Raw genomic sequence first — 26267 nt, 5'->3', positions numbered from 1 at the left:
CACTAAGGTTTATGAACAGATAACAGATTCTCAGCTGAGGCATTTCTGAAGGTCGCTAGGACCTAGGGACAGAGCATTTACATTTTTTGTTTTTGAAACCCATGAGGAATTTGGCAAAGCATGGTGTTCAGATGTTGATGGAATCTTTCTTCTTTCTTTCTTTCTTTCTTTCTTTCTTTCTTTCTTTCTTCTCCTCCCTCCCTCCCTCCCTTTCTCCCTCCGTCCCTCCTTCTTTCCTTTCTTTCTTTCTTTCTTTCTTTCTTTCTTTCTTTCTTTCTTTCTCATCTTAACGGACCACAGCGTGGAAGTAATCCGCCTGGGACACAGTTATTTTATAAACTGGGACCGGAAGATGTATTACACCGCCAAGGCAATGCCTGCCGAGGCCCGGACGACCACACTCAATGAAGAACTGGGCCAGATTGAATATATTTTCTCCGACAAAACAGGAACTCTCACTCAAAACATCATGACTTTCAAAAAATGTTCCATCAATGGGAGAGTCTATGGTAAGGGAATAGTTTCTTCTTCTTAGCAATAACTTAATAAATAAATAAGCAACATCATTAAAAATAATATTCCATTACCCAACTCATCATGGCTTTCTTATTAAACATTGCCATGATGCTTGGAGGGTAATGGATACCCATAACTAGTTACTGTACACGTTTGGAACAATTTGATGAAACTTAGGATCTGTTGCCCATTCATGGGTAGAGACGGTTCCCTTTGATACTCTTTCATGTGGCTTTTCTCTGTAATGCTCCAGAGGCCCAATTCCCTGGAAGGATGAGTTTTAGCTAGCATTATTTATCTTATTAAGCCAATGTCTTTTGCTTCCTCTCATGGTTTTCTGTGGGACCAATGTCAATACATGTGTTTGTGATGAAATTTAATATTTATTTCCTGAAGTGCATACTTTCTAAGACTCCTTCACAGCCAAGTTCCCCTATCCATCCTTCTATGTGAATAAATAATCTGTATTTGGGTTTTCAAGCATTCTTTTTATACCTGGCCCTTCTGAACCGGGTATTAGCTAGTTAGTAGACAGTTTCTTTCATAGAGAATATGAGAGCCCAATGGGGCCTTCCACAGTGTTCTTCTGAATCTCTTACCTTAATTCATGAAAGTCAAGATATTTTGGGAAGTCAAGGAGCTCCAAGAGAGATTATGTTTTCTTTGTCTCCTAATGGGAAGAAAACGTCACACATTGCCAATATTTTAAAGCAGGATTTGACCTTGAAGGAAAACAAGGGATGGAGAAGCACTGTTCTGCCTTTTGACTTCCCCCTCTTTGAACCCTACCACCATCACCCCTGCAGTAATGGTCTCCTAAGCTCCTTTGCACTCCTTGCTGCATATCCTGCCTTCTTTGGGAGTGGACATGGCAACTCCAGCCTAAGCCCTCTTGCATGCCTTATAGTCCCATCATTCCTAGTAAATAGCGTAGAACCATTACTGAAAATGTATGGGCATTATTTTCAGAGGCTTTCTAAGAATACTGCCTTGACCTAAATAGTAGTGTAAGTAAGAATATTTAAGAATATTAGAGGATATCATAAAATTTAAGGATCTTTTTTCTTCATATTAGCATAAGTAGCATCTTTTCTGAGAAGCAGTTTGAAACTATTAGACATGTGGGCCAAAGGCCATTTGTAGAAATGTTTATTGCAGACTACTTTTAGAGACAACTTTTTTGACATTTTCAAGTAGAGGTCTTAAGATCTTTGTAAATGTTCATATTTTAAAAAGCCTATGAAAGTTTGTAATTTCCCTCATAGTATATAGGAAAGGAAGGGAAAGGGTTAAATATCCTCTTTTGGCCCTGATTATAATTTATAATATATTTATACCCTTAAAACATGTTCTTTCTTGCACACCTCCAGACTGCTCAGAATTTTTTTTTTTTAAATTTGGGCACAGCTTAATCTTGTTTTGAATCATAGATCTGGGCTTTGGGAAATTGTAGCTTTTTACTCTGACTTGTCATCTTAGTTTACTGTTGCTGTGATGAAATGCCATGACCAAAGCAATGTAGGGAGAAAAGGGCTTATTTGGCTTACATTCCCACATCACTGTTCATCATGGAAGGGAGTCAGCACAGGAACTCAAGCAGGGCAGGATCCTGGAGGCAGGAGCTGACACAGAGGCCATGGAGGAGTGCAGCTTCCTGGCTTGCTCCACGTGACTTGCTCAGTCTGTGTGACTATAGAACCTTGGATCACTAGCCCAGGGATGGTACTTCCCACAATGGGCTGGGTCTTTCCACATCAATCACTGACTTTCAAAATGCCCCACAGCTGATCTTATGGAGGCGTTTTCTCAGTTGAGGCTCCCTCCTCTCTGATGACTCTAACCTGTGTCAAGTTGACAGAAAACTAGCCAGCATAATTATCCATAGCTTGTGTTTGGACTCAGAACTACTACCTCCTTAGACTTTAATTTTTCTTCTGTTTTATCACAAGTCCTGCAATGTACTAAATGGACCATTTAGTACAAAGACACAATTGTTTCTCTTCTTTTCAACATTTCATTAGAATTAATGCCTGTGTGATTATGATAGGACCGTGACCATGTGAACCCGAGATTTGTGTTTCAGGAGGTTGACTAGATTCATTACTAGCTCAAGGACTCCTCCTGCATGGCAGGTGAGCTACCTTCATAGCTTAGACCTGCACCCCAGAAAAAGCACAAGCAAACATCAAATATCATTGTCACAAAGTTATATGTGAAGAAAAAGACATGGTTATAAATTCCCACCATACTAACTTTTTATTATATAGTCATTCCACTTTTGACTTTCTTCTTCTACTTCCTTATCCATAAAACTTGCTTTAAAGGCTTCCTGATGCCAGGTTGTTGAAAGTGATGATGTAAGTATCTGGTACAGGTGGATGCAAATCCCTCTCTACTGTAAAAAAAAAAAAAAAGAGTCCTACTCAATCATGTCAGCCCTTCAAATACCAGGGGAAGGTTAGAAAAACACCCAAAGTTCCACAACCTTCCCAGACTGTGCCACCAGCTGGGAACCAGGTGTTCAAACATGGGAGCCTATGAGTGACATGTCATACTCAAACCATGGCATTCAGCTCTGCTCCCTAAGGCTCATGGCCATCCTTTAGGCTCATGGACAGCTCATGGTACAAAATGTGCTCCATTTGACTTCAAAAGTTCCTATAGTCTTCAACACTCCTAGAGTACTTCAAAAGCCCAAAGTCTCTTCTGAGACTCAAGGTAATCTCTTAACTGTGACCCCTGAAAAATAAAAGTAACTGTATACTTCCAACATACAGCAATGTAGAATAAGGGTTCTTTTTTTTCCCTTTGAAAGCTCACATAATATGTTCATATACTATTAAAATTAGTTCTCAGGGAAGAGTCTTCCAGGTTAGTTCCAGCTTGATTCCTCCAAGTCCTGTGTCTGAAGTGTCTTTAGTGTAGGATTTTGCGTTTAAGTTCTGGGAGATAACCAAGGGCAATGCCTATCTATATTGTTTTCTAAGGCTCTTGGACTCACCCTGACCACCAGATCAAAAGGAGATTTCCCAGGGCAGGCACTGGGGTTTTTGTGAGTCTATGGCTCTTATGGGGAGCATTATCGTTCAGTGTTCCCCATTTTATTGTTTGCTCATTTGTTGTTAGTTCCTTGAGAATTTCGTCAATGTGTTTTGATCACATTCACCCTGTCCCAGCACTACTCCTGGATTCCTGCCACCTTCCCTACCCGTCCAACCTGGTGTCTTTATTTTTTTTTTTAACCCATCATCAAGCTTAAAGTATGCTGCACATATTTCTGCTCTTGGATGTGTGGGCATTACTGAAGGATATTCTACCCACTAGAGGCTGCACTCATGAAGAAAACTGACTTCCCCTCTGCCAGTAGCTATCAAATTACAACAGATCTTTAGCTGGGAGTGTGACTTGGTGACCACATCCCCTCTCCGCACTGGCGTTTTGTATGACCTAGGCATGATTATACAGGTCTTAGGCATGGTGTCTCAACTATGCTGAGTTCATACCTGCCCTGTGGCGTCCAGAATACAGTTTCCTTGGAGTCATCCACCTTTTATGGCTCTTACAATCTCTCTGTCCCCTCCTCTGACATGACTCCTGAGCCTTGGGTGAATGGGGTGTGATACAGATGCTCTCTCTAGGACCGAGAATTCCACAGCCTCTCAGCTGTGGGTCTCTGGCTTAATCACCATCTACTGTAAAACAAAGCTGCTCTGATGCGGGCTGAGCGATGCCTAAGATGGCGATACATGTCTCTTCATTTTCTTTTTAATGCCTACTTATTTTAGCTTTATCTTAAGCATAAGCATCTCACTACATTAATTGCCATGTATAGGGCTAAAAATATTGGGCCAGTACTTGAAATTCTGTTCCAGCTAGTGGTAGTGCTTCAGGGAAGAGCACACCAATTTGTTATCCGATACAAATGGTCAACCCAGAAAACATACATATGAATGACGTTATACAGACTGAGCAGGCTGTGTTTAGGGATATATGTATATTTACATATATTTATTTACATATACAATAGAAATTAATGGAAAAAGAGACCATTAATTTAAAGAGAGAAAGAAGGAGTATATAAGAGTGTTTAGAGAGAGGAAAGGGAAGGGGTAAATGATGTAGTTATATTATAGTCTCCCCAAAGTGTAAAAAAAAAAACAAAACCCAAACAAAACAAAATACTAGGTTTATTTTCTAAAGTTAAGTATTTAAATTGGCTTCAATTTTACTTCCTATTTACTTTCAATGTTTGTTTTAGCAGGTGAAGTACTAGATGACCTGGGCCAGAAGAAAGAAATAACTAAGGTAGAGAAGACATTTCATTCTCTGTTTTAATTTTAAACTGTATATGCTTTTAAGGTGTGACACGTTCCTAAGGGCCTGATTTGTATCACCCACCATGAGACACATAAAGTATAATACAAAAAGAAATAGATTCACATGCTTCAAAATTTCCTCTAATCTAGGTACCTTGATCAGTCTCCAAACCTTTAGAGACATTTTTGCATATGCGAACAAATGTGCTTCACTGTTTATAAATGTGTGATGGTAGAATATGCACACTCTTCCTTAACCTTCAGCCTCAGAAACCGTAAGAGATCAATTTTAAGTGCTTATTATTTTCAATTGTTAAATTATAACCTGTTATATCTATGTCCTACAATATATATATAAAGAAGCATTAATGGGAATATGAAATGTTTCTTATAGTTTGATAGTAAAGAAAACTCAGAAGAAAACTGCGTACTTATGTTGCTTCACAATGTTGGGGTGTCTTATGGAATGCATTTTAATAAATGGAATTACTACATAAAAATGCATGGGTGTCTGCAGATTGCTAGATATTGCAGTTACATTTTGAATCATATAAAAAAAGAGGCATATAATCCCTTCAAGGACATACTGTAAATGATCAAAGTCATTCCCACTGGGATTGCCTCCTTTTAAAGGTTCATAGCACTGCCTGACATGACCCCTCTGGACACCAAACTCTCCATACATGGACTTTTCAAGGACATTCAATATTTATTACATTCAAGATATAACAAACGCTTACATGAAAAAAGCTAGAATAATGCAAATGTGATAAATGGTGGTGGTTATTAAATTGTGTTTGGGTACAGAAATAATCAAGAGTTAGATTAGAAGCTGTAGCTACAAAATATTTAAAACAGAAAATTCTGCTCAGTTCTGACTTTGCCACTTCCTCTATAGCTGGCCTTGAGAATTCAGATTCTCATCTTAAATTGGGGGAAATAGCGCCTGTTCCAGATGCTTGTTAGAATCCGTATGCCCCATAATTCACAAAGCCGTTAGCCTGCCTTCTGGCCCACTATCAATAATATTTATTCAGTATTACTCATTTTAGAATAAAGCTGGTTTGAGGATGAAAGAGCCTGCACCTGGCTGCAATTTTACTTCAGATGTTGACAAACCGGATCTCAGAATGGATAATTTCTCTCAGCGTTGTTTTTCTTTTAAAAAGTAGTTAGAAGATCATCTGTTCTTTTAACTTCAGAATCAAATGCCAAACGATAATACATGCCAGTAATAAATTTAGGGAAGAATGGTTAGAAATTCCCAAGTTTTGGGTTGTAGAAAAATAATACGTTGTACCCACCACTTTCTTTAGTGACGGTTAATGAGATTTAAGGGCGTGCTTACCAGCAGAACACATTACTGTATTTGTAATAGCAAATGCTAATTCATAAGTATTAGTAGTTCAAAGGGGGCTATAGCAAAACACACACTATTTCAGGTCAGATTTTGCTCTCAAAATGAAGTTAGTCAGGTCAGGAAGTCCCATTAGTTTTGGTGTCAAAGGGTACAAGTGGAGCTCTGTGGCGTTGAGATCAAATGCCAGGGGCGGCATATGGATTCATCTTCACAGCCAAGTAAGGTCTCTGCACTGGTGGGGAATATGACTGAAGATGGCATCGTGAATACCACCACCTTTGCCATCAGCTGATTCTCAGCTATTGTAACACTCATGCTTAGTATGTTACTGAACTGCAGAAATAAGGATGTGGGCCCTACCCTGGGCCACATGAAAGATGTCACTAAAGCCCTTCAGTCCTGGGAGCCAAGGCTATGCAATTGGCAATGCCCCCAAGCAAGTCAAGCACATAATTGCCATGCCAGGCCGGAAGCACATCACCTCTCCAAGAAACAGTGCAGGCCGCATTGTCATCTCTGGGCCTATCTTTGAGCTGGTTGGGCTGAAAAGTCACCATATTGGTCATGAGCCCTGGGTTGGGGGAGGGGTAAGGAGTAGACAGATGAAGCCTGATGGGTTATCATGAAGCATGCAGGCCTTGCTACTGAAAGTGGTATCCAGTCACAGGATTAAGTATGACGCTAGGCTATCTGTACTGAAGGTGAACTGACAAACAGCCATGCAGGCCCTGCAGTGATTACAGTAACAAAACCAGAGCCAATTCAGACTGAGGAGACCAATCTAGACAGAGGCAAGACCCCACCCCCCACCCCCCAGCCCCAGTACTGGAGACAGGCAGGGCCCTAGCTAACTTTGAGGGCACCCGCACAAGTGGTACGGAGGAGGTGACTGATTCATGCCTACGAGTTCAAATGCATACTTCTCCCAGCAAACTCTATCCATTGGTGAAACCTCTGGGAAGCATCCTCAATGGGGTTCCCTTGACTCCTATCCACATTGTCCAGTAGCTACCAGCCTCTCTGGACAATCACAGCTATATCAAGGACCCTATGCAGCAGGAGAAGAGATGGCAGCAGGTAAGGGCTGCAGTCAAGCTGCAGTGTGCCCACCTCAGCAGCACTCCCATGGCAAGGACAACTAAGTGACAAGGGTGACATGCAGAACTCAGTTCTGCCATTAGCTACATGCAGAGAGGACGGAGTAGCCGAGATCATAAGTTCTTCAGATAGGCAGCTGTTGCTGATGCAGCCCAACACCATCAATGTCTTGGCTGGGAAGCTTCGAGAATCTCATAATGATCTATCAGTTCTTGTTTATCAAGATCAGCTGTGGGGTGGCTGTGCCTGCATATTGGCCACCCTTCCTGCCTCTACCAATGACCACACAGACACAGCTCCCAAGATTGGCAATACTTTCATTCACCATCTTCTCTGTCAGGTCAACACAGCCTTCTAGGCCTGGCATCTCCCACATCACCAAGGTGCTTTTAGGAGACAATCACAACTGACTGGGTGCTGATGTCAGTGACCTGGGTCCCATCATCAGCACGGGCCTGCTGCACCTTGCTGAGGGTAGTGAACTGAATCCCATGACACTTACAGATGGTGGGAAAGGTTCCTCATTTTCTAACAGACCAAGCCAAGACAAGAGGGTTCAACAGCCCTGGGGAGAAGGAGATGGTAGAAGACAGACGGTGAAGAGAAGACTGGCCTGAGAAGGCCCAGTGAGCCCATGAGTGGAGGAAAGTACTAGCTAACCATGCTGAAGTGTGTGGAAGCCAAGACTGTAAACTGTGAGGTTTGTCTCAGGGAGAACATGAAGAAAGGGAAGTTCAAGACTGGTGAGCAGAAGAGGACCCATAACTACCAGTTAACCTGCTCCTTCATCTCCATGCTGGCCCAGGAAGGCATACTCACCGGCCTGGTGGGACAGACAATTAGATCCCACACCAAGAGGTCGACACTGGTGGCTTCACAAGCAGTAGAAGCTGACAGAAACGCTCTCAATCTTACACGGCCACACACCAGTGAGGGCTGCTGGCTCTCACTCTGCAGCCTGCTCTTGTTGCAAGTCCCTCACCAGGGCTCCTCCCTGTCCCATGTCTCTCTTTCCACTTTACTAAATAGTTCAGCCAGAGTCCAGGCCGTGGGAGTGGGAATGAGCCGCATGCCCTGCACCTATGGTCTGGGGACTGGCAGGGACATGAAGTCCCATAATACAGGATATAGCCTTGCTGCCCAGGCAGCAGGATTTTGCCTATTAGAGACGTCTGTTTTGGGGTCACCAATCCATCTTGCCATTGTACTAAAATGGCAGACTATCTCAGAGAGCTGCATTACCAGAACCCACCTTAGAGTGGTGACAGTTCATGAAAGCTGGAAACCCATACAACCTACAGGCAGCTCAGGATTGGAGAGTGTCCTTTCCAGGCAGCTCAGTGAGTCTGAGTCTCTTCCAGGCAGCCTGGCTGGTCTCTGGCCCTTTCAGGCAGTGTTTCTGGTTGGTGAGCATCCTTCACGGCTTATACACGTCTTTACTGCTTATATACTTGTGGAAGGAGGGGGGTCTATTGGATCTATTTGGTTTCAGGGACTTCCTGAAGCTATTCTGAGTTGTGTCCTCGCTGAGTTTAAGAATAATCTTCTTAGCCGGGCGATGGTGGCGCACGCCTTTAATCCCAGCACTCGGGAGGCAGAGGCAGGCGGATCTCTGTGAGTTCGAGATCAGCCTGGTCTACAGAGCTAGTTCCAGGACAGGCTTCAAAGCTACAGAGAAACCCTGTCTCGAAAAACAAAAAAACAAAACCAAAAAAAAAAAAAGAATAATCTTCTTTGCAGGGTGAAATGTTTCACCTCCTCCTTAACAGCCCATGTATTTATGAACTTCCCTCTGGGATGGAAGCCTTACTCTGCTACACAGCAGCATGTGAAATGGATATTAGAGTTTATATTTTTCAAACAATTTGGGATTAATTAATGGTTTTATGTTTTTTTTAAAGTAAGGTGTTTTTATTTTTATTTTTTTCCATTTTTTTATTGAGAAAAGGAGAAAAAAAAACAAGTTTCCACCTCCTCCCAGCCTCCCATTTCCCTCCCCCTCCTCCCACCCTTCTCTCCCTCCTCCCACCCTTCTCCCCTTCCTCCCACCCTTCTCCCCCTCCCACCACTCCTCTCCCCCTCCCTCTCCAGTCCAAAGAGCAGTCAGGGTTCCCTGCCCTGTGGTAAGTCCTAGGTCCTCCCCTCTCCGTCCATTCCTAGGAAGGTGAACATCCAAACTGGCTAGGCTCCCACAAAGCCAGCACATTACGTAGGTTCAAAACCCCATGCCATTGTCCTTGGCTTCTCATCAGCCCTCATTGTTCGCCATGCTCAGAGAGTCCAGTTTTATCCCATGCTTTTTCAGTCACAGTCCAGCTGGCCTTGGTGAGCTCCCAATAGATCAGCTCCACTGTCTCAGTGGGTGGGTGCACCCCTCGTGGTCCCGACTTCTTTGCTCATGTTCTCCCTCCTTCTGCTCCTCCTTGGGACCTTGGGAGCTCAGTCCAGTGCTCCAGTGTGGGTCTCTGTCTCTATCTCCATCCATCACCAGATAAAGGTTCTATGATGATATGCAAGATATTCGTCAGTATTGCTATAGGATAGGGTCATTTCAGGTTCCCTATCCTCAGCTGCCCAAGGAACTAACTGGGGACCTCGGCTTGGGCATCTGGGAGCCACTCTAGGTTCAAGTCTCTTGCCAACTCTAAGGTGGCTCCCTTAACTAAGAATTGTGCTTCCGTGCTCCCCTATCTAACCTTCATTTATCCCAATCCTCCTTTTTCCCCAAGTTCCCCCCATTCTCCCCTTCTCCCTTTTCTCTCCCCATCTCCCCTTACCCCCATCCCACCCCACCCCCAAGATCTCAATTTTCTCCCCGGCAATTTTGTCTACTTCCCATAGCCAAGAGGACAACTATATGTTTTTCCTTTGGTTCACCTTCTTACTTAGCTTCTTTGGGATCACCAATTGTAGACTCCGTGACCCTTGTTTATGGCTAGAAACCAATTATGAGTGAGTACATCCCATATTCATCTTTTTGGGTCTGGGAGTAAGGTGTTTTTAAAAAGTAACAGCCCCATGAAGAGTACAAAGGTCAAAAATGAAAAGACAACAATGGATTATTGTTGGAAAAAGCTTGACTCAGTGGTGGTGTTCTCTTGCAGAAAAGGGAGGCTGTGGACGTCCCAGGCAAATGTCAGTCAGAAAGAGTGCTTCATTTCTCTAACCACAGTCTGATGGAAGCCATTGACCTGGGGGACCCCAAAGTGCACGAATTCCTTCGCTTGCTTGCTCTCTGCCACACTGTAATGTCAGAGGAGGACGGTGCAGGTAAATGAAGTGTGCTCGAGTAGGGAATCTTTTAAAAAATATAACAAAGATAAGCCCTGATATTAAAATGGAAAGATTTCTGAACTAAATAAAGGTAGACTATTCCAAACAGTTTGTTTTTATCCTGGGTGCTTCTCATAAACAAGGAAATATTTTTATTTTGTATTAATTTTATTTATGTGTATAGGTGTTTTGCCCACACGCGAGTCTGTACACCACTTGTGTGCAGTTCCCATGGAGGCCAGAAGAGGGTGTCTGATCACCTGGGGCTAGAGGTACAGATAGGTGTGAGCTGCTATGTGGGTGCTGGGATATGAATCCCGGATTGTCTGAAAGAGCAGCCAGTGTTCTTAACTGCTGAGTCATCACTCCAGGCCCCATAAATACTTTAAAGAAAAAAAGATACAGTACCAATAGAAAGTTCCAGGCTGGGTAGTGGTGGCGCACATCTTTAATCTCAGTACTTGGGAGGCAGAGGCAGGAGGATCTCTGTGAGTTCGAGGCCAGTCTGGTCTACAAGAGCTAGTTCCAAAACAGGCTCCAAAGCTACAGAAAAAAAATAAATAAATAAGAAAAGAAAGCTCCAAGTATGTCCTTCAGCTGGATGAAATGCTTCTTTTGATTGAGCACCACATTTGACTGTGAAGCTTCTAGAACCCAGAACAAATGGGTAACAGAGTTGAGTCACATGACACATGAACGTCTAATGGATAAAGATGACCATAGAATGGGGGTAAACTTATGTTAAAGCACTGCGGTCATCATTCTGGTCAAGGCCTCTTTCATGTTACATGGTTGGTGGAGCTCAAGTTCATAAAATGCATCAAAACAAGCTGGCTTACTTTCCATTTTGATGCTGGGAGGTAATTCATGATGTCGGAGAAGCAGCTTCTTCCTTTGAAGCCTAACGGTCTCACCTGTAGGTTTTTTTTTACTTCTGTTACCAAATATTAAGTTAAAATTACTACCCAAGGAAGTAATAAGTGCTGGGTTAACCCATTCTTTAGATTTTAATTGCTTTGAAGATCCACATAATTTTATTTATGGCTTTAATTGATCTTTATAATATTAACACCACAAGGAATTATTATATTCCCTTCTGGGAATTGCCTTAAGGAGGTCTCTTTTATTTCTGCCTTTTGAGCTTATTTCATTTCCCAAACCCTATTTCATTTTAATAGCAATCTGTTTTCCATTAATGTTATGATATTCTTTAGATCTCATTGAGGATATTAATTATAGTTAATTTGAAATTTGCTTTTGTTTCATCCAGTATACTGTATTTTATTGAGTATTTTCTCTCTCTTTCTGTCGTTCTCTGTCTTTGTCTCTCTTTCTTTGTCTTTTCTCTTCTTCTCTCCCTTCCTCCCTCCCTCCCTCCCTCCCTCTCTGCCTCCCCCCCTTCCTCACTCGCTCCCTTCCTCCCCCTCTTCTGCATCTAACTTTTGTGTTGTTCTCAAGTGTTTGGTGATTTCTGGTTGTCTGTTCCTCTTTGTGTGAGAGAATTCCTGTTTGGCGAATGGCATTTATTGCTTCAATCTGTTGCTCAAGATTGTATGGATGAAGAGGATCATGTAACTGACCTTCTGGATATGGAGTCTCTGTTCTGGAAGTCATGTCACCTATGCTACTGTCTTACTTTTCCAGGGACAGGACAAGGAGTCTGCCAGGGCTCTTATTAGAGGTAGAATTATGTATAGGTTCGCTTTCTCATTCACCTCCTAGTCTGTGGTAGTCTGACGCGACTGCATTCTCTCACCTCTGGTCTTGGGTCCCAGACTCAGGTCTTGACCTTTTTATGAGGTGGCTTGAACCCAACCAGTGTAGAAAAATACTTTTAAGGATGCATCCATAGAAGAAGTATTGCTTCAACCTGCCATTCAGAGTGAGCTGGCTGGAGAAGGAGCCCAGTGTCCAGCAGTGCTGAATGGAGCTCTTTAAGTAGTTTAACTAACGAGGCCTCCAAGATTCTGTTCCCATTTGTTGACTGAGTTTGGAGACTATTGGTGCTTTCTTTCTCTCACCTCTGCCTTCATTTTTCTTCTGCAATTGTTTTGAACTATTATTTTTCCTCCTCTATCTTTGTTTCTTTATTGACCAATTTGGCATTTTATCTTTCAGATAGTTCTCACATTTGTAGATTCATTTTCAATTCTGGTATTATTAAAAATTTACATTGTGCTACAACTCAATACATTGAAGTTCCCAGATCTTCAAAGTACACGCATGCATACACATGCATAAACATTGAAATTGGGTTAGCTTTGACAGCTACAAATATCCCTAGAAGTATTGGTTGGATCAAGACATAAATTTCTTCCATCATTGCAGCGAAGTTGCTCCTGACCTTCCTATTTAGTTTCTAGAAACTCTAGCCCAACCAAGCTCTGTCATGACTTCCATCACTAAAGATGAGTTTGCCCTTCTTGTCCTCCATATAAGCAGAACTGTACAGTATATACTCTGTGTGCCGTGTTCTGTCATCGCTACTGGTATCTCAGTTACTAATTTCTTTTTTATTAAAGTAGCATTTCCCTGTATGAACATGCTACAACCTTTTCCAGTTCTCTGTTAATACACAGTTAGATTATTCCATCTTTTGTGAGTAAAGTTGCCACAAAGAGTTTTTATGTCTTTTAAAAATTATTTGTTTAAGCAATTGGAAGGAGAATGTCTAAATACTTAGAAATGGAAATTTACAGCTCATCATATAAGGATATGTTTAAACTTCTTAGAAACTGTTCAACTGTTTTTTTTTAAAATATTAATATACCATTTTATATCACCACTGTACATGAATGAGAGCTCCAGCCGTCTGCTTTCCACAGTCAGCATTTCCTGAGGTCACTCTTCAGCTTTTCTTGCGGCTGGTCAATGTCTCTTGCCACTCACAAGGATTTTTGAAGAGACAAGAGTTAGAAACGGGCATGTTTTCAATGGTTTCTACCTCTTGTCTCCAGACATCAAATCCCACCGATAGGGTTATGTTTTGAGGTAATGTGAACTTGCTTTTGTTTCAAGGCTTTTGTTGTGGAATGTGTAGGTCAGGCTCAAACAAATCCATACATGTTAAGGAACTTTCAAAACAAAATTTCACTGCGTAAATGTCACTTAGAGAAAAGGAGAGAGTTCACATCTAACATTTGGTTTTAATACTTAAAATTCAGCTCCTGGTTGAGAAGATTGCTTTGCATATGGCATTTGTTTCATGGGGAAGTTATCTGGAGGGACTGTGGTTTCAGTCTCTGACAGAGTGAAGTTTCAGAACAAGAGAGTGAGAAACACAAGTACTTTAGGGAGATTTTTTGTTTTTGAGATAGGGTTTCTTTCTGTAGCACTGGTTATCCTGGAACTTACTTTGTATAGGCCAGGCTAGCCTCAAACTCATAGAGATCTTCCCGCCTCTGTCTCAGAGTGCTGGGATTAAAGGTGTGTGCCACTACCACCTGGTAGGATGCTTTTTCTTTTATTTTCTGTTTTAGTAAATGACATAAGTTTTATTATATTTTTAAAACTTGTTTTATTGACTTATATTAATTTTAAAATTTATTGAAGCTTGAAAATGGCTTGGTATATGCTTGACTTTCATGAACATTTAATAAATGCTTGAGATGAATGCATATTCTATAATTTGAGGGTACTGTGTTCTAAACATGTATATCCAACAATATTTTAATTATATTGCTAACGCTTCTTGTTCTTTTGTTTGTTTGTTTGTTTGATGACAGATTGCTATTCTGTAGCCTAGGCTGCCATCAGCTCATGGTAATCCTTCTGTCTCAGCCTTCTAAGTGCTCGAATTAAAGGTGTGAGCAATCTTCCGGGTTTTTCTAATGGATTATTTTGACAGCTCAGTTCCTCAGCTCATCAAAATAGAACAGCACACTTGTATGATACTTGTAGTTTTGCCAATGTTTGCTTTATAAGGTCATGCTAGACAATAGTTCAGACTTCCATCTTCATTGAATCATAGCCTGTCTGATCTCATTGTCTCCAGTAATCATTTTTAGGTTACTGTAGTGGACTGCTCTTTCTTCATAGACATCTGTGTACTTAGCTTTTGTTGGTCTTCCTTTGTCTCCCCTTATATTTTGGATACATCTCTTGTATATGATATATCTTAACATTAAAAATAAACCAGTGTAGACAGCTTTTGTTGGTCTTCCTTTGTCTCCCCTTATATTTTGGATACATCTCTTGTCTATGATATATCTTAACATTAAAAATAAACCAGTGTAGACAACACTAAGGATAAGAGAGCACACAATTCATTTGCTTATCTGTTGCCACTACACTTAGTTTTAATACTTAAAGCTCAAGTATTGATAACATTTGAAGTTCTTTTCAACCATCTTAGTCTGTCCTACCTTTCCTTTCTTGCACTCTTATTTTTTTTTTTTGGTCTTTTCATAGATTTAGTCCTTTTGAAGCCTGCTACTTAGGAAACAATGTATTTTTATTATTTTATTTTAGTGGTTAACATCAAGATTTTAACATAGTAAACTCATGAAAGTATGAGGCATCTTTTGAGTAAAACAAAGAGCCTTCGGTGGTTCTCAAGCCTGTCCTGGCACATGGAATATTCTCATCGTAGTCTCCATTTCTTTAAAAACTCACAGGTGCTATTTTTATAACTATAGTCAATTTGTGTGATTTGTTCATATAGTTACCTATCTTATATTCTGTAACATTTGTTTCTTCTTTAATCCATAGATGATGCTTATTTATTTAGAAATTTCTACCTACTGGTGGTAAATTTGCATCTTACCTATTGCTGGTAAGCTATGAAAGAGTCTGAAGTAACTATTTTACCATCCTTCTTCCTCTTTTGATTTTTGAGGCAGAGTCTTGCTACGTATCCTGACTCGGTTGGTATTCACTTTGAAGCTCAGGCTGGCCTCAAACTCATGGAAATCCTTCTGCTTTAGCCTCTTAACTGATTTGCTCTTGGACTTACTTGTAAATGTATATTCAAGAATATATGCAGACAAGTAGGATTTTTATTGTTCATAAGGAATAGTATATCTACTAATAGAAAACCCAATTATTAACAATATATCTTGAGCACTATAAATAGTAAACATGTATCTACCCATGTAGTCTATGTAGTCTTTCCACATGTTTTGTTCTTTCTCTCTCTCTCTCTTTTTTTTTTTTTTTGGTTTTTTTCAAGACAGGGTTTCTCTGTGGTTTTGGAACCTGTCCTGGAACTAGCTCTTGTAGACCAGGCTGGTCTCGAACTCACAGAGATCCGCCTGCCTCTGCCTCCCGAGTGCTGGGATTAAAGGCGTGCGCCACCACCGCCCGGCTTTGTTCTTTCTCCTTTTAACTCCTCCCCAGCACACACACTAGTAAGCGACAAGTCTTTAACATCTTGATTTGATCCTTTATATTTTGGTGATTTTTTACGCATTTGGTCTCATAAAATGGTCATTAACATTTAATGAAGGAAAGGCCAGATCATCTGCTTCCTCACTTCTTGTTTGATCTTCCTAATGATTGTATCATCTATTTCAGTCATAGGTCCCATCTGTATAAAAATGAAAATAGCTATTTAAATCATCATTTCCTCCAAAGGCTTATCCTGAGGATCATATGAGTTAATGTATTACAATGTTTTAGTTAGAACCTCTAGTCAATGAAAGTGAAGAGCTATAATCCATGACCTAAGAAACTTTGATCACAGAGGAGAGGCAGCCTTCCAGTTGGATACTTTGGTGGGAAGGACTGCATGGTGGTATGCATGAAGACTTGGGGTCTCCTAGATGGTCAGTGAGAGGATGTAATCTAAGGACAGAAACGTGTTTAGAGTTGCTGCCAAAGTTGGGTATTAAAGAATGCATTGGGGTTAGCATTGGAGTTATGAACATGAGTTATTACCCTCAGCCCTGAATGTGCTTGTCTCTTTTCATTTTAGGACAGCTGGTTTACCAAGTTCAATCACCCGATGAGGGAGCTCTAGTTACCGCTGCTAGAAATTTTGGGTTTGTTTTCAAGTCTCGGACCCCAGAGACAATAACAGTGGAAGAATTGGGAACACCTGTTACTTATCAGTTACTTGCCTTTTTGGATTTCAATAACATCAGGAAAAGGATGTCTGTCATAGGTATGTTTGCTTGCTGAGATGATGATTTATCTTTTGATGCTTCTCTAATTTGTTTGTGCTTTTCAAGGGTAATTTAACTCCTGGCTATGTGCTATGTTTTCATAACTTTATGAGCTCTCATGATCCTCAACTTAACCTCAAAAGTGTAATAACATGTGAGTAAAATTCAACAAGAGCTTATTCCATGTCCAACATTATTCTGAATTTTCTACCCAAAGTAACTGCTTTGTCACAACAACCCTAGTAAAGTACATGATATTCTTTTTATGCCCATTTTATAAATAATCAAACTGAGATAAAGAAAAGTTGAGCAACTTCCCTGACTGAATCCACAAAGCTGGTAACATAGTGAAGTCAAATCCAGAAGTCTGACAAGGAGCTGCTCAGCTCTGGCCCAGGAGGATCTGAGAGAGCTGCTCAGCTCTGGCCCGGGAGGATCTGAGAGAGCTGCTCAGCTCTAGTTCACGAGAATCTGACAGAGAGCTGCTCAGCTCTGGCTCAGGAGAATTTCTGAATTGTTGTAGCTTGTGCTGGTTGTTGTGGGCCTCTTTGGCCATTCTCATATTGCTCATCTTTTCTGTTTAGCAGCATCGTCTCTTCTCACATCATTCATTATTTGTGATTATCCCCTTGCTGGAGACAATGGTCCACTACTTACCACATCCCATCCAAGCTTCGATAACTCAGCACTAACCCTCAGCACCGTCTCAGTGTCTCAGACTAGTTACATGCTTCTTTTCCCAGTTCTTTTCGATCTCTGAGCAGTTTTTTTTTAAATCCTTTAAAATTGTCCTTTTTTTCCTTAGCTTTTTGAAGATTTTATAGAATATGTTTTAATCATCTCTACTCCCTCTCCCCTCTCCTCCCAGATCAAGTCCTCCTTCCCCACCCACCTAACTCTGTCCTCCCTTTTTCCCTCTTTAACCTATCAAGTTCAATTTGTGTTGCCCACGTATTCTTGGGTGTGTGGCCTCCTACTGGAGTGTGGTCAACTTTCCAGGCTCTACACTCTTAAAGAAAACGGACTCTTCCTCTCCCAGAGCTATTAACCTCAAAAGTTCCTTGGCTAGGAGACTTCATGCTCACCCCCTCCCCACTCCATGCTGGGATTTCATCAGCCTTGAGCCCGCACAGGTCTTCTGCATGCTGACACAACTGCTGGCGGTTCATGTGCACCGCTGCCTGCTGTGTTGAGAAGATGCTATTTCTCTGTAGTCATCCCCTGTCTTGGGTTCAGATATTTTCTGCTTCCCTCTTCCATAATGATTTCTAAGCTTTGGGATGTGGGGTATGGTATAGATGTTCCATTTATGGCTGAATATTCCACAGTTTCTCGTTCTCTGTACGTTGATCAGTAAAGGGTCTCTAAGCCAATCATCATCTACTGAGAACAGAAACTTCTCTGGTGAGGGCTATTGCAACAATATATTATCCTCACATAGGAAACAAGAAACCAAACATTTGTCCAAGAGTATCACATAGCATATAACATGTTACACAGCCAGTCAGATGCAAAGAAAATAATGAAATGTGGGGTTGTCTTCTAAAGTTTGGCTGTGGGACGTAGCTCAGTGGTAAAATGCTTTATAGGATGCACAAGGCTCTGGGTTCAACCCCTGTGCTGAAAACCAAAATGGCCACTCCTCAAATGAAACTGGTCTCTTGACTTCTTGGAAGTTCACTTGCTTTTGACACTTCCATATCTTTTAAGTACTAGGATAATGATTCCCAGAATTTAGCTCCCATTAGAGTAAGCTGAAGTTCTATTAAATACAGATCACTTGGCTTTGGCCACTGGTGTGTGTTAGTTCACTGGAGGCAGAGTCCCCAGGTTTGCAATTCTGATGAGTTCCTAGGTGATGGTGATGGTACACCCCAGGGGAGAAACAAGGTCCCAGACTATCATTTCCTTATTGTTAGTCATCAGTTTTCATAGGAATATTTGAGATGTTTCTCAAACCATATCCTTCTTTGTTACTCTCTAAATCCAGAATTTCTCTAGAATCCTGTTAACGGAATACTAAATCTTCCCTTTCCAAATGCATTCTAGAATTATTCGCAAATCAAGTGTCTACTAAACCACATTTTTTCCATAAAAATTCTATTGTCCTTTCCTCTTAGTTACTAGTATCATCGCCTCGTTTAGGGGTCTTGTCACTGCTTACTTGAATTATTGCAGTGTCTTCAAAATTGTCCCCATTAAAATAACCCTCTATGCTGGCAATATACCACTCTTTCTAAACCATAGACTGATTATGTCACCACTTAAATAACATTGGCCTCCCAGTATTCACAGGGCAATGCTCCTAGTGTGGTTTGAGAGGTCACATGCAATGTGATGCCAACCTATTTATCTTTACTTTCTAAACTTTATGCTGAAGTATCATCATACTTCACTATTCCTAAGATGCACTGCATACTTTTATATTCTGTGTATGTATTTTTTAATGTAGATATAGAACAATCTTTTCCCCTAATTACCTTTTGCTGAAAACTCCTCATCCGATAATGTCCAATCTTAAATGTCATTTGTTTTTCTTATTTTTTCAAGTAATTGTTTCTTATGGTATTCCCCAGAGTGCTTTGTTCAGCACAGTGGTGAGATTCCCTCTCCTGGGGCTCCTGTTATAGCAGCAGCATATAGGGTGGGTGCTAACTGAGGTCAGAAAGCCTTGTCTTCACACTGCCCAGGGCCAATCGCTGGACTGGCCCATAAACTCTATAAATATTCATCAAATGAAATTCTTTGTGGTAGTATTTAGTAGTGGCATTTCATTTGTGTTTTAATAAATAAAGCTTTCCTGAAGTTTAGAGAGCAAAACAGCCATGCTGGCCAGCCTTACAGACCAGATTGCAATAACACAAACCTTTAATCCCAGTAGCCACACTAGTTTGTCATAGAAATTGGGTGGTGCAGGCCTTTAATCCCAGCCCTAGAGAGACAGGAGGAGACAGCTATCATGCACAGTCTCATTCTGAAATTTCTGGAGGCAGGATTGCCATTTTTGTTCTGAGGTCAAAGTAAGAGCAAGTGGCTGATTGCTTTGCTTTTAGGATCTTCATATTGAACCCCAGTTTTTCTCTCTGAGTTTTTATTAATCATGCTACATTTTGACACCCAACTTTTGGGGCACGAATTTATGAAAAAGCCATTTGCCTGAGGCTTTTTAGTCACTGGCTCAGGCCAGAGTTGGACCCAAACCTATCCACTTGGGTTCAGGAGAAAAAACTAGCCTTCCTTGCTCCTGTCTGCCCTAGTTTAGCTTCCATACAAAGATGGAAAATACACAGAAAGTCTGGATACTATACGTTATTGTATTGTCTTTGAATTGTTTGATTGCCAAGGAAGGAGCAACAGCTGCTAAAAGATATTTGATTATAAATGTTGCTGGATTAATCCAACATATATATTTTGAAAATGCCTTGACTTCAAAATTTAAGCCAAAAGATATGTTACTTTGGAGAAGAGGTTTTACTTCCGTTTCCACAGGACATGAGAGGCTGGGGATTCATTCTTGGTTACGAAAAATAAGGTTGGATAAATTGTGGATTCATTCTTGGTTAAGAAAAATAAGGTTTGATTGAGGAAGACCCCCTGAGAAATCTCTGATAGGAACAGATGGCCCAGATGATCCAACATTTCGGAGCATCCTTTTTGCAGTTTCATCTGAGTTCTACAACCTCATGCATCCTTATGACTGCAGACTGAGATGACCCTGCCTCACAGAATATTCCAGTCAGTACTTGACCATAACCCTAAATTTTCTTTGGGTCCCTGTAAGATTATTAGTGATGATCCCTATCAGTAGAAACTGCCTAGAAAACTATGCCCACATTCACCCTCCCCAAAATGGATTATGGATGTTTGTCTCTGTTTAGAGTGTTGTTTCTAAGTTGGTATAGAAAATTGTCAGGAAAAAAGATTAACAAAGGAAACTAGATTCAAGTTTCTTGTTTTGAAAAGAAAAAAGGGGGGGATACAGATATGATAGGGAAAAAGAGTAGATTCTTGGATCTACTCTGAAAAGAAAAAAGGGAAGCTATAGGTATAAGCTTGTTTCAAAAAGAAAAAAATGGGGATATAGATATAATAGAATAAAAGTACAGATCCTTGAATCTGCTCAGAAAAAGGGAGGATATAATGATAAGATAAAAAGGTAGATTATTGAATTTACTTTTAAAAAGCAGCTATTAGTTTTAAATGTTTTACATTGGACTGACTTTTGTATACTGTATGCAAATTTTGTATATTGATACAAATTTGAGGTTAATTTTGTTAAAACATACTGTACATACATTTCTAATCTTGTTCAAGGTATTGCACCTATATAGCTCATTTAACAATGCAAATCTCTAGTCCTTGAAAACTGTTGTTACCAACTGTTTAGGATAGTAAGAAAATATAGGTTAGTAGTTAATCACCTAGTGTAATCAAACTTGTAGTCACATTAGGTATGTTTTTAAGGACAAATTAAGATATATTTTAGATAGACAGGTCATCTTCAAACACTTCGGAGATCTACAGAATATGACATTTAAAATGTTTTAATAACTTAGGTTCTTCTTTTTTTATGACAATGAGACATGTATGCTCCTGGAAGCACCAATCTATTTCAGAATAGATAATGAGCATTGAAGGAACTCCACATGGAGTTTACTTTCTTTGTGGTAAAAGTAAGCCATTGGGTAAAAAAATGCCCTTGCCTCAACTGCTGACAGTATGCTGTCCTAATTAGATAAACAGAACACAAAATATCCTACTTCACAGAAAAGTCTGTTGGATATGCTAGGCCTGTAGGCTGAAGATGGATGCCTCAGTGTTGCAGAGGAACTTTGGGTGACTCTACAGGCAGTTAGCTGTTTCTGTTGTTACATTTTCTGGAAGTCACTTGCTTGTACTTCCTGCTTACTCAGTTAATATTATTTTTTCTCAGGTCTCTGAGGTAGTTGAAAACTAGATTGTTATAGTTAGAGTCTTCCTTGTTTACAAGACTCAAAAAAGAAATTCACTAAAGAAATGTAAAGTATATAAGGTTGAGAGATAACAAAAGATAGTTTTGGTTGGTAATGCAAGTTGTGATAGAAAGTAAGTTATGTGCAAGACTTTGGACTCACCAAGATAGGATAGATATGGAGTATTTTATTTGAATTTGTCAAATGCAAATGGACTAGACATTGTTGATGTATTTATTGCCTGTATATATTGTACATAGTTATTGTACTACTATATATAGTTTTCTTATATTTGCTGTAGCCTTCTTTATTTTAGATAAAAAGGGAAAATGTAACAGTATTTCATTTGTATTTTAATAAATAGAGCTTGCCTGAAGTTCAGAGAGTAAAATAGCCACACTGGCCAGTCTTACAGACCAGGCTGCAATGTTACATACCGTCAATCCCAGCAACCACACAAGTCTTCCATAGAAATTGGGTGGTGCATGCCTTTAATCCCATCCCTAGAGAGGATTATAAAATGGGAGGAATCAGCTCTCAACATAGTCTCATTCTGAGATCCCTGGAGGTAGAATTGCCATTTTCAGTCTGAGGTTGAGGTAACAGCCAGTGACTGGCTGCTTTGCTTTTTGGATCTTCAGGTTGAACCCCAATTTCTCCCTCTGAGTTTTACTAATTTTCTTCACATTGTAATTTACAAACACCTTGGTCATTGTATTAAATTAATTCCTACTATGGAAAATGTATGTATCCGTAGTGGTAGGGTTTGGGGTCTTTATTGGAACATGGTATGGAGAGATTGTTCATTTTAATTATTTTATGATAACAGGCCACAGGCAGTTTCCACTGACTAAGAAGCACACAGGCTGTCCTAGGTGCTGGCTTAGCATTGCATCAGCAGGAGCTTTCCTCTATTTACAGCCCCAGGGGAGATGTCAATGGTCCTCAGTTGGCTCAGCATGGGTTTCATTTTGCTCTGAGGGTGTTGACAAAAACCTAAGATTGTTATATGGGGAGAAGTTTGACTTTTGCTCAGCATTGGTCACCATTACAGGCTGTGGGGAATTCTCAGTCTAACCACAGACATCAGATGTCTGCTTTAATGGATCCCATATGGATAAGGGCAACGCTCAATGAAGAATGGGGCTGGCAGACTTCGCTCTGGCTGCTTGGTTTTCAATTGGTGTGTCAGGGGGATTCAAGAGGGGCTTTGCTAGAGTAGAAAAGTATGTTTGAATATAGGTGAAAAGCAATGCCAGCCTCCTGATTGTCATGTGTGGCTTGTTCTATGAGGACAATGTCCTTGTGAGGACTCAGGCACTGCTGCTGAGATCTCTTCCTCAGTGTCCCATTGCCATTTCTTTCCTTTCTTCCTCTTCTGCTTCCTTCTTCATTTTCTGTGTTATTGTTTGTTTGTTTTGGGGACTGTCATTCATCAACTTATTAATGTATAATTTCAATACCAGCATGCTTAGCTTTCAATTGGGGACAAGGGCCCTTATTCAAGTTATTTAAATAAACTATAGTATTTTGTCAAAGGTTATAGAATCTACTGATTAGCTAACATATGAATCTCATACCATTATGGAAGAACCCATTGCACCAATTAAGTACATTAAGGTCTAGAGATAAGAAGGAACAAGCAACAATAACAAAAAAGCTATTGAATAGAGGTAGGTGACAGATAACCACTAAAGAATAAATTACATTGACTCTCAAAATCTCATCTGAGTTGAAGATTTCTCAACTGTAAACTTTTAAGAGATTATGGGTCTAATATCCAGGTGTGATGTTTACTTTAATCTCAGCACATAGGAAGTCTAAGACCCGATCTCCACTCCCCAAATTATTAAAACCATCAAACTTTAATCAAAAGAGTGTAACCAATAAAGAAGAACAAGTGCTTAATCAGCAAATTCTTTTCTAGATTCCTCCCAGCTTGAGCAGATCACAGCTCTCAGGGAATCTCTTAGTCCTGGGTCTTGTCATGGCTTTCTATTTTAAGACCCTTGGCCAACTTTCCTATCTGCATGACCTGGTACAGTTTTTCTTATAATTACCTTCATGAGGGGAAAAGAGTACAGGGACACCCACCCCTTTCCAGCCTGTTTTCTATTGCCACCTTATTCCCACTAAATGAATAGTAAAGTGTGTTTATGTTACCCTGTGTGGAGGCATTCTGATTTTAGAGGATACAGGAAGCTGAAAGCATGGAAAGATCTCTATGATTTAACTGATAAACTGATCTCTAGGATTTAACTATGAAGGCGTGTATTCACACTATGAAGTGAAATTGTGGCCCAGGTAGTTGTTTCACATTGTTGGATCTCCTAGGAAGAAATATATTCATATTCATATTAATTAATTAATTCAGATTATTGGGTGCCTACTGTGTGACAAAATGTAAAACCAAGCCTACAAAGTTGGGTCAACTCTTTTATGACTTGAGAGTGAGATTTGGTAGAACATGTAGGTGAGATTAGTGAAACCAGAAGTCTAGTGATGGCTGTAATTCCTGTGTCTGGAGAAGAAAGGAAAACAGCCCTACAAATAGCAGACTTCCTGTGGGAGAAGGGTAGAAGCTTTATTTCTTTCAATTCTGTGAAGTATGCTTGTAGCTATGATTGACCCAAGAACAAACCATTGAAATGAATGAGCTTTTCCTCACAACAAAGGGCCTAAAAGAGCAGCAAAGCAAGGACCAAAACTGTTGTGCATCTAACACCCTGAGGGACTAGGAGTTGGGTGGATCAGGTACAGAGGGGGCCAGACAGGCAGGGAGGAATCCACAGCTAAGTTCCAGTGATAGTAGCTTTCCCCTCACCCTCCTGACCCGAGCAAAAGCCTGACAGTGTAAAGCAAAGGCTTGGCGGTCTTTCTGTCTTCACCAATAGGGCTCTTTTTCTGTTGGACCACAAAGGAGGGATTAGGACAGGTCCACCAAGTTGGGGCCCTATCAGTCACCCTGTCTTTTTTCAGACTGGCCAGCTCTAAAGTAGGGGAGGGAGAGCTCCCAAAGATGTTTAAAGCTCCCAGTCCTAAAGGAGAGACTGATATTAGGACTTTAGAGTCCCCCTCTGCTTGGAATCTCTCTCTCTCTCTCTCTCTCTCTCTCTCTCTCTCTCTCTGTGTGTGTGTGTTTGTGTGTATATTCTTGCTTCTAATAAAAGTCTTTCTTCACTGCTTGATTCTGAAAGCTCTCTCTGTGATTTTTTTGCTGCCTTTTAATTCTTCGAATGGCAGAGAAAATGAACCCTATCAAGACCCCTAGATGGTAACAACTCCAGTGGCTAGAAATCCACGTGGAAATGAGTTGGTATGACAGTAATATTTATTTGAATAGAAGATCTTGAATTCCACACCAACAACTCTTAACTAAAGCTCTTAATTCTCTTTAATACATATGGCTTAATTTAAGTCTTTCCACCATTTTGCAATAGGGAGGTTGGTAGGTCATGTATAAAAGTATAAAAATACTTGTTTCTGAGTATGGAAAATCAAAAACTTTCAGTAGAAGGAGTGTTTTTAAATTAATTGGGCAGGAATAAAGCCTACTGACTTAGGTAGTGATTGTCTAGCCAAAGGCCCTGAATAGTTTCTTTGTTCTTGACTCAACCCATATGTCCATTCCCAAATGGGCTAGCTGGAGTCCTGGGAGAGTCTGCTTTTCACAGATTTCAATAATATAACCTGCTTTTTCCAAACTCTCTCTCTTTTTTCTTCCCAGTTCGAAATCCAGAAGGACAGATAAAACTTTATTCCAAAGGAGCAGACACTATTTTGTTTGAGAAACTCCATCCTTCCAACAAAGACCTGCTGTCTTTGACGTCAGACCATCTCAGTGTAAGTTCCCCATAGTAAGGTCAGCACAGGAGCCCTTTGCCATCCCCTATGGTACTTGTTAGTGAATATCAGCAAACAAGCTGACTTCTGAAATAGAAAGCAGCTGGGGAGCCATTGCCACAGAGGGCAGTGCCAGGGAGTGTCTGGAAACCTGCTGCCACTCAGAGATTCGGCACAGGTGGATCAGCATTGGACAGCTGGGAGAGCCACATCGTGGGGGTGAGCTCAGGGTCCTCCAGGGCGAGGGAAAGAGAATCTCTGGAGATAACCAACTTTCTCCTTTACGGCTTCTTTCACTTGGGCTACAAATTGTGAGTCCCATATGTCTTCTGGTTGTCAACCAACACATTCAAGACTAGTGCAAGTTTTTCCAGAAATTTCTGAAGGGCATAGAGGGTTTTTTGTACCTTCATTTTCCTCTCAAAGGCAAGGGCCTGTGAAATTATAGGACCACTGTGGATTTAAACCTGTGTCCATGTGGCATGCTAATAATTTATTTGAGGTTCTGGTTGAGTCCAGCGAAATTTGTAGATAATGGTTCAAAATGATCATTTTATCAGTTTTTATTCCTCCATCAAAATTATTGAAGGTTCATGTTCCTTTGTTGGATGTTGTTTTTATTATAAACATCCCCTCAGTTCTTCTAAAAAACAAACAAAATGTAAATATTCTGCTTGACTTTTTAAGTTTAAAGTGATGGTTTAGTAATAATTGTTACAAACATAGCTATTTTTTTCTTTTTAATAGAACATTCTTGATTTTCTCTTAATGTTTTCCAGAGACTGACATGGTTGTTTAATTTTCT

General features: G+C 40.5%; 1 protein-coding gene across 1 annotated transcript in view; it reads left to right on the top strand.

Moving 5' to 3' along the window:
• Atp8b4 (ATPase phospholipid transporting 8B4 (putative)) overlaps window positions 1-26267 on the top strand; it is a 151978-nt gene that overhangs the window by 73629 nt on the left and 52082 nt on the right. Inside the window, exons 12-16 of the mRNA XM_041679239.1 lie at window positions 301-509; window positions 4775-4821; window positions 10395-10560; window positions 16478-16666; window positions 25347-25462. Coding sequence (XP_041535173.1) covers window positions 301-509; window positions 4775-4821; window positions 10395-10560; window positions 16478-16666; window positions 25347-25462 — 727 coding nt within the window. The remainder of the gene's footprint in view (window positions 1-300; window positions 510-4774; window positions 4822-10394; window positions 10561-16477; window positions 16667-25346; window positions 25463-26267) is intronic.

This window comes from Microtus oregoni, unplaced genomic scaffold (genome assembly GCF_018167655.1).
Source record: "Microtus oregoni isolate MIOR12 unplaced genomic scaffold, Mior012 000031F_ref0000149, whole genome shotgun sequence".
Lineage (NCBI taxonomy): Eukaryota > Metazoa > Chordata > Mammalia > Rodentia > Cricetidae > Microtus > Microtus oregoni.
This window is presented reverse-complemented; position numbering and strand designations above follow the sequence as displayed.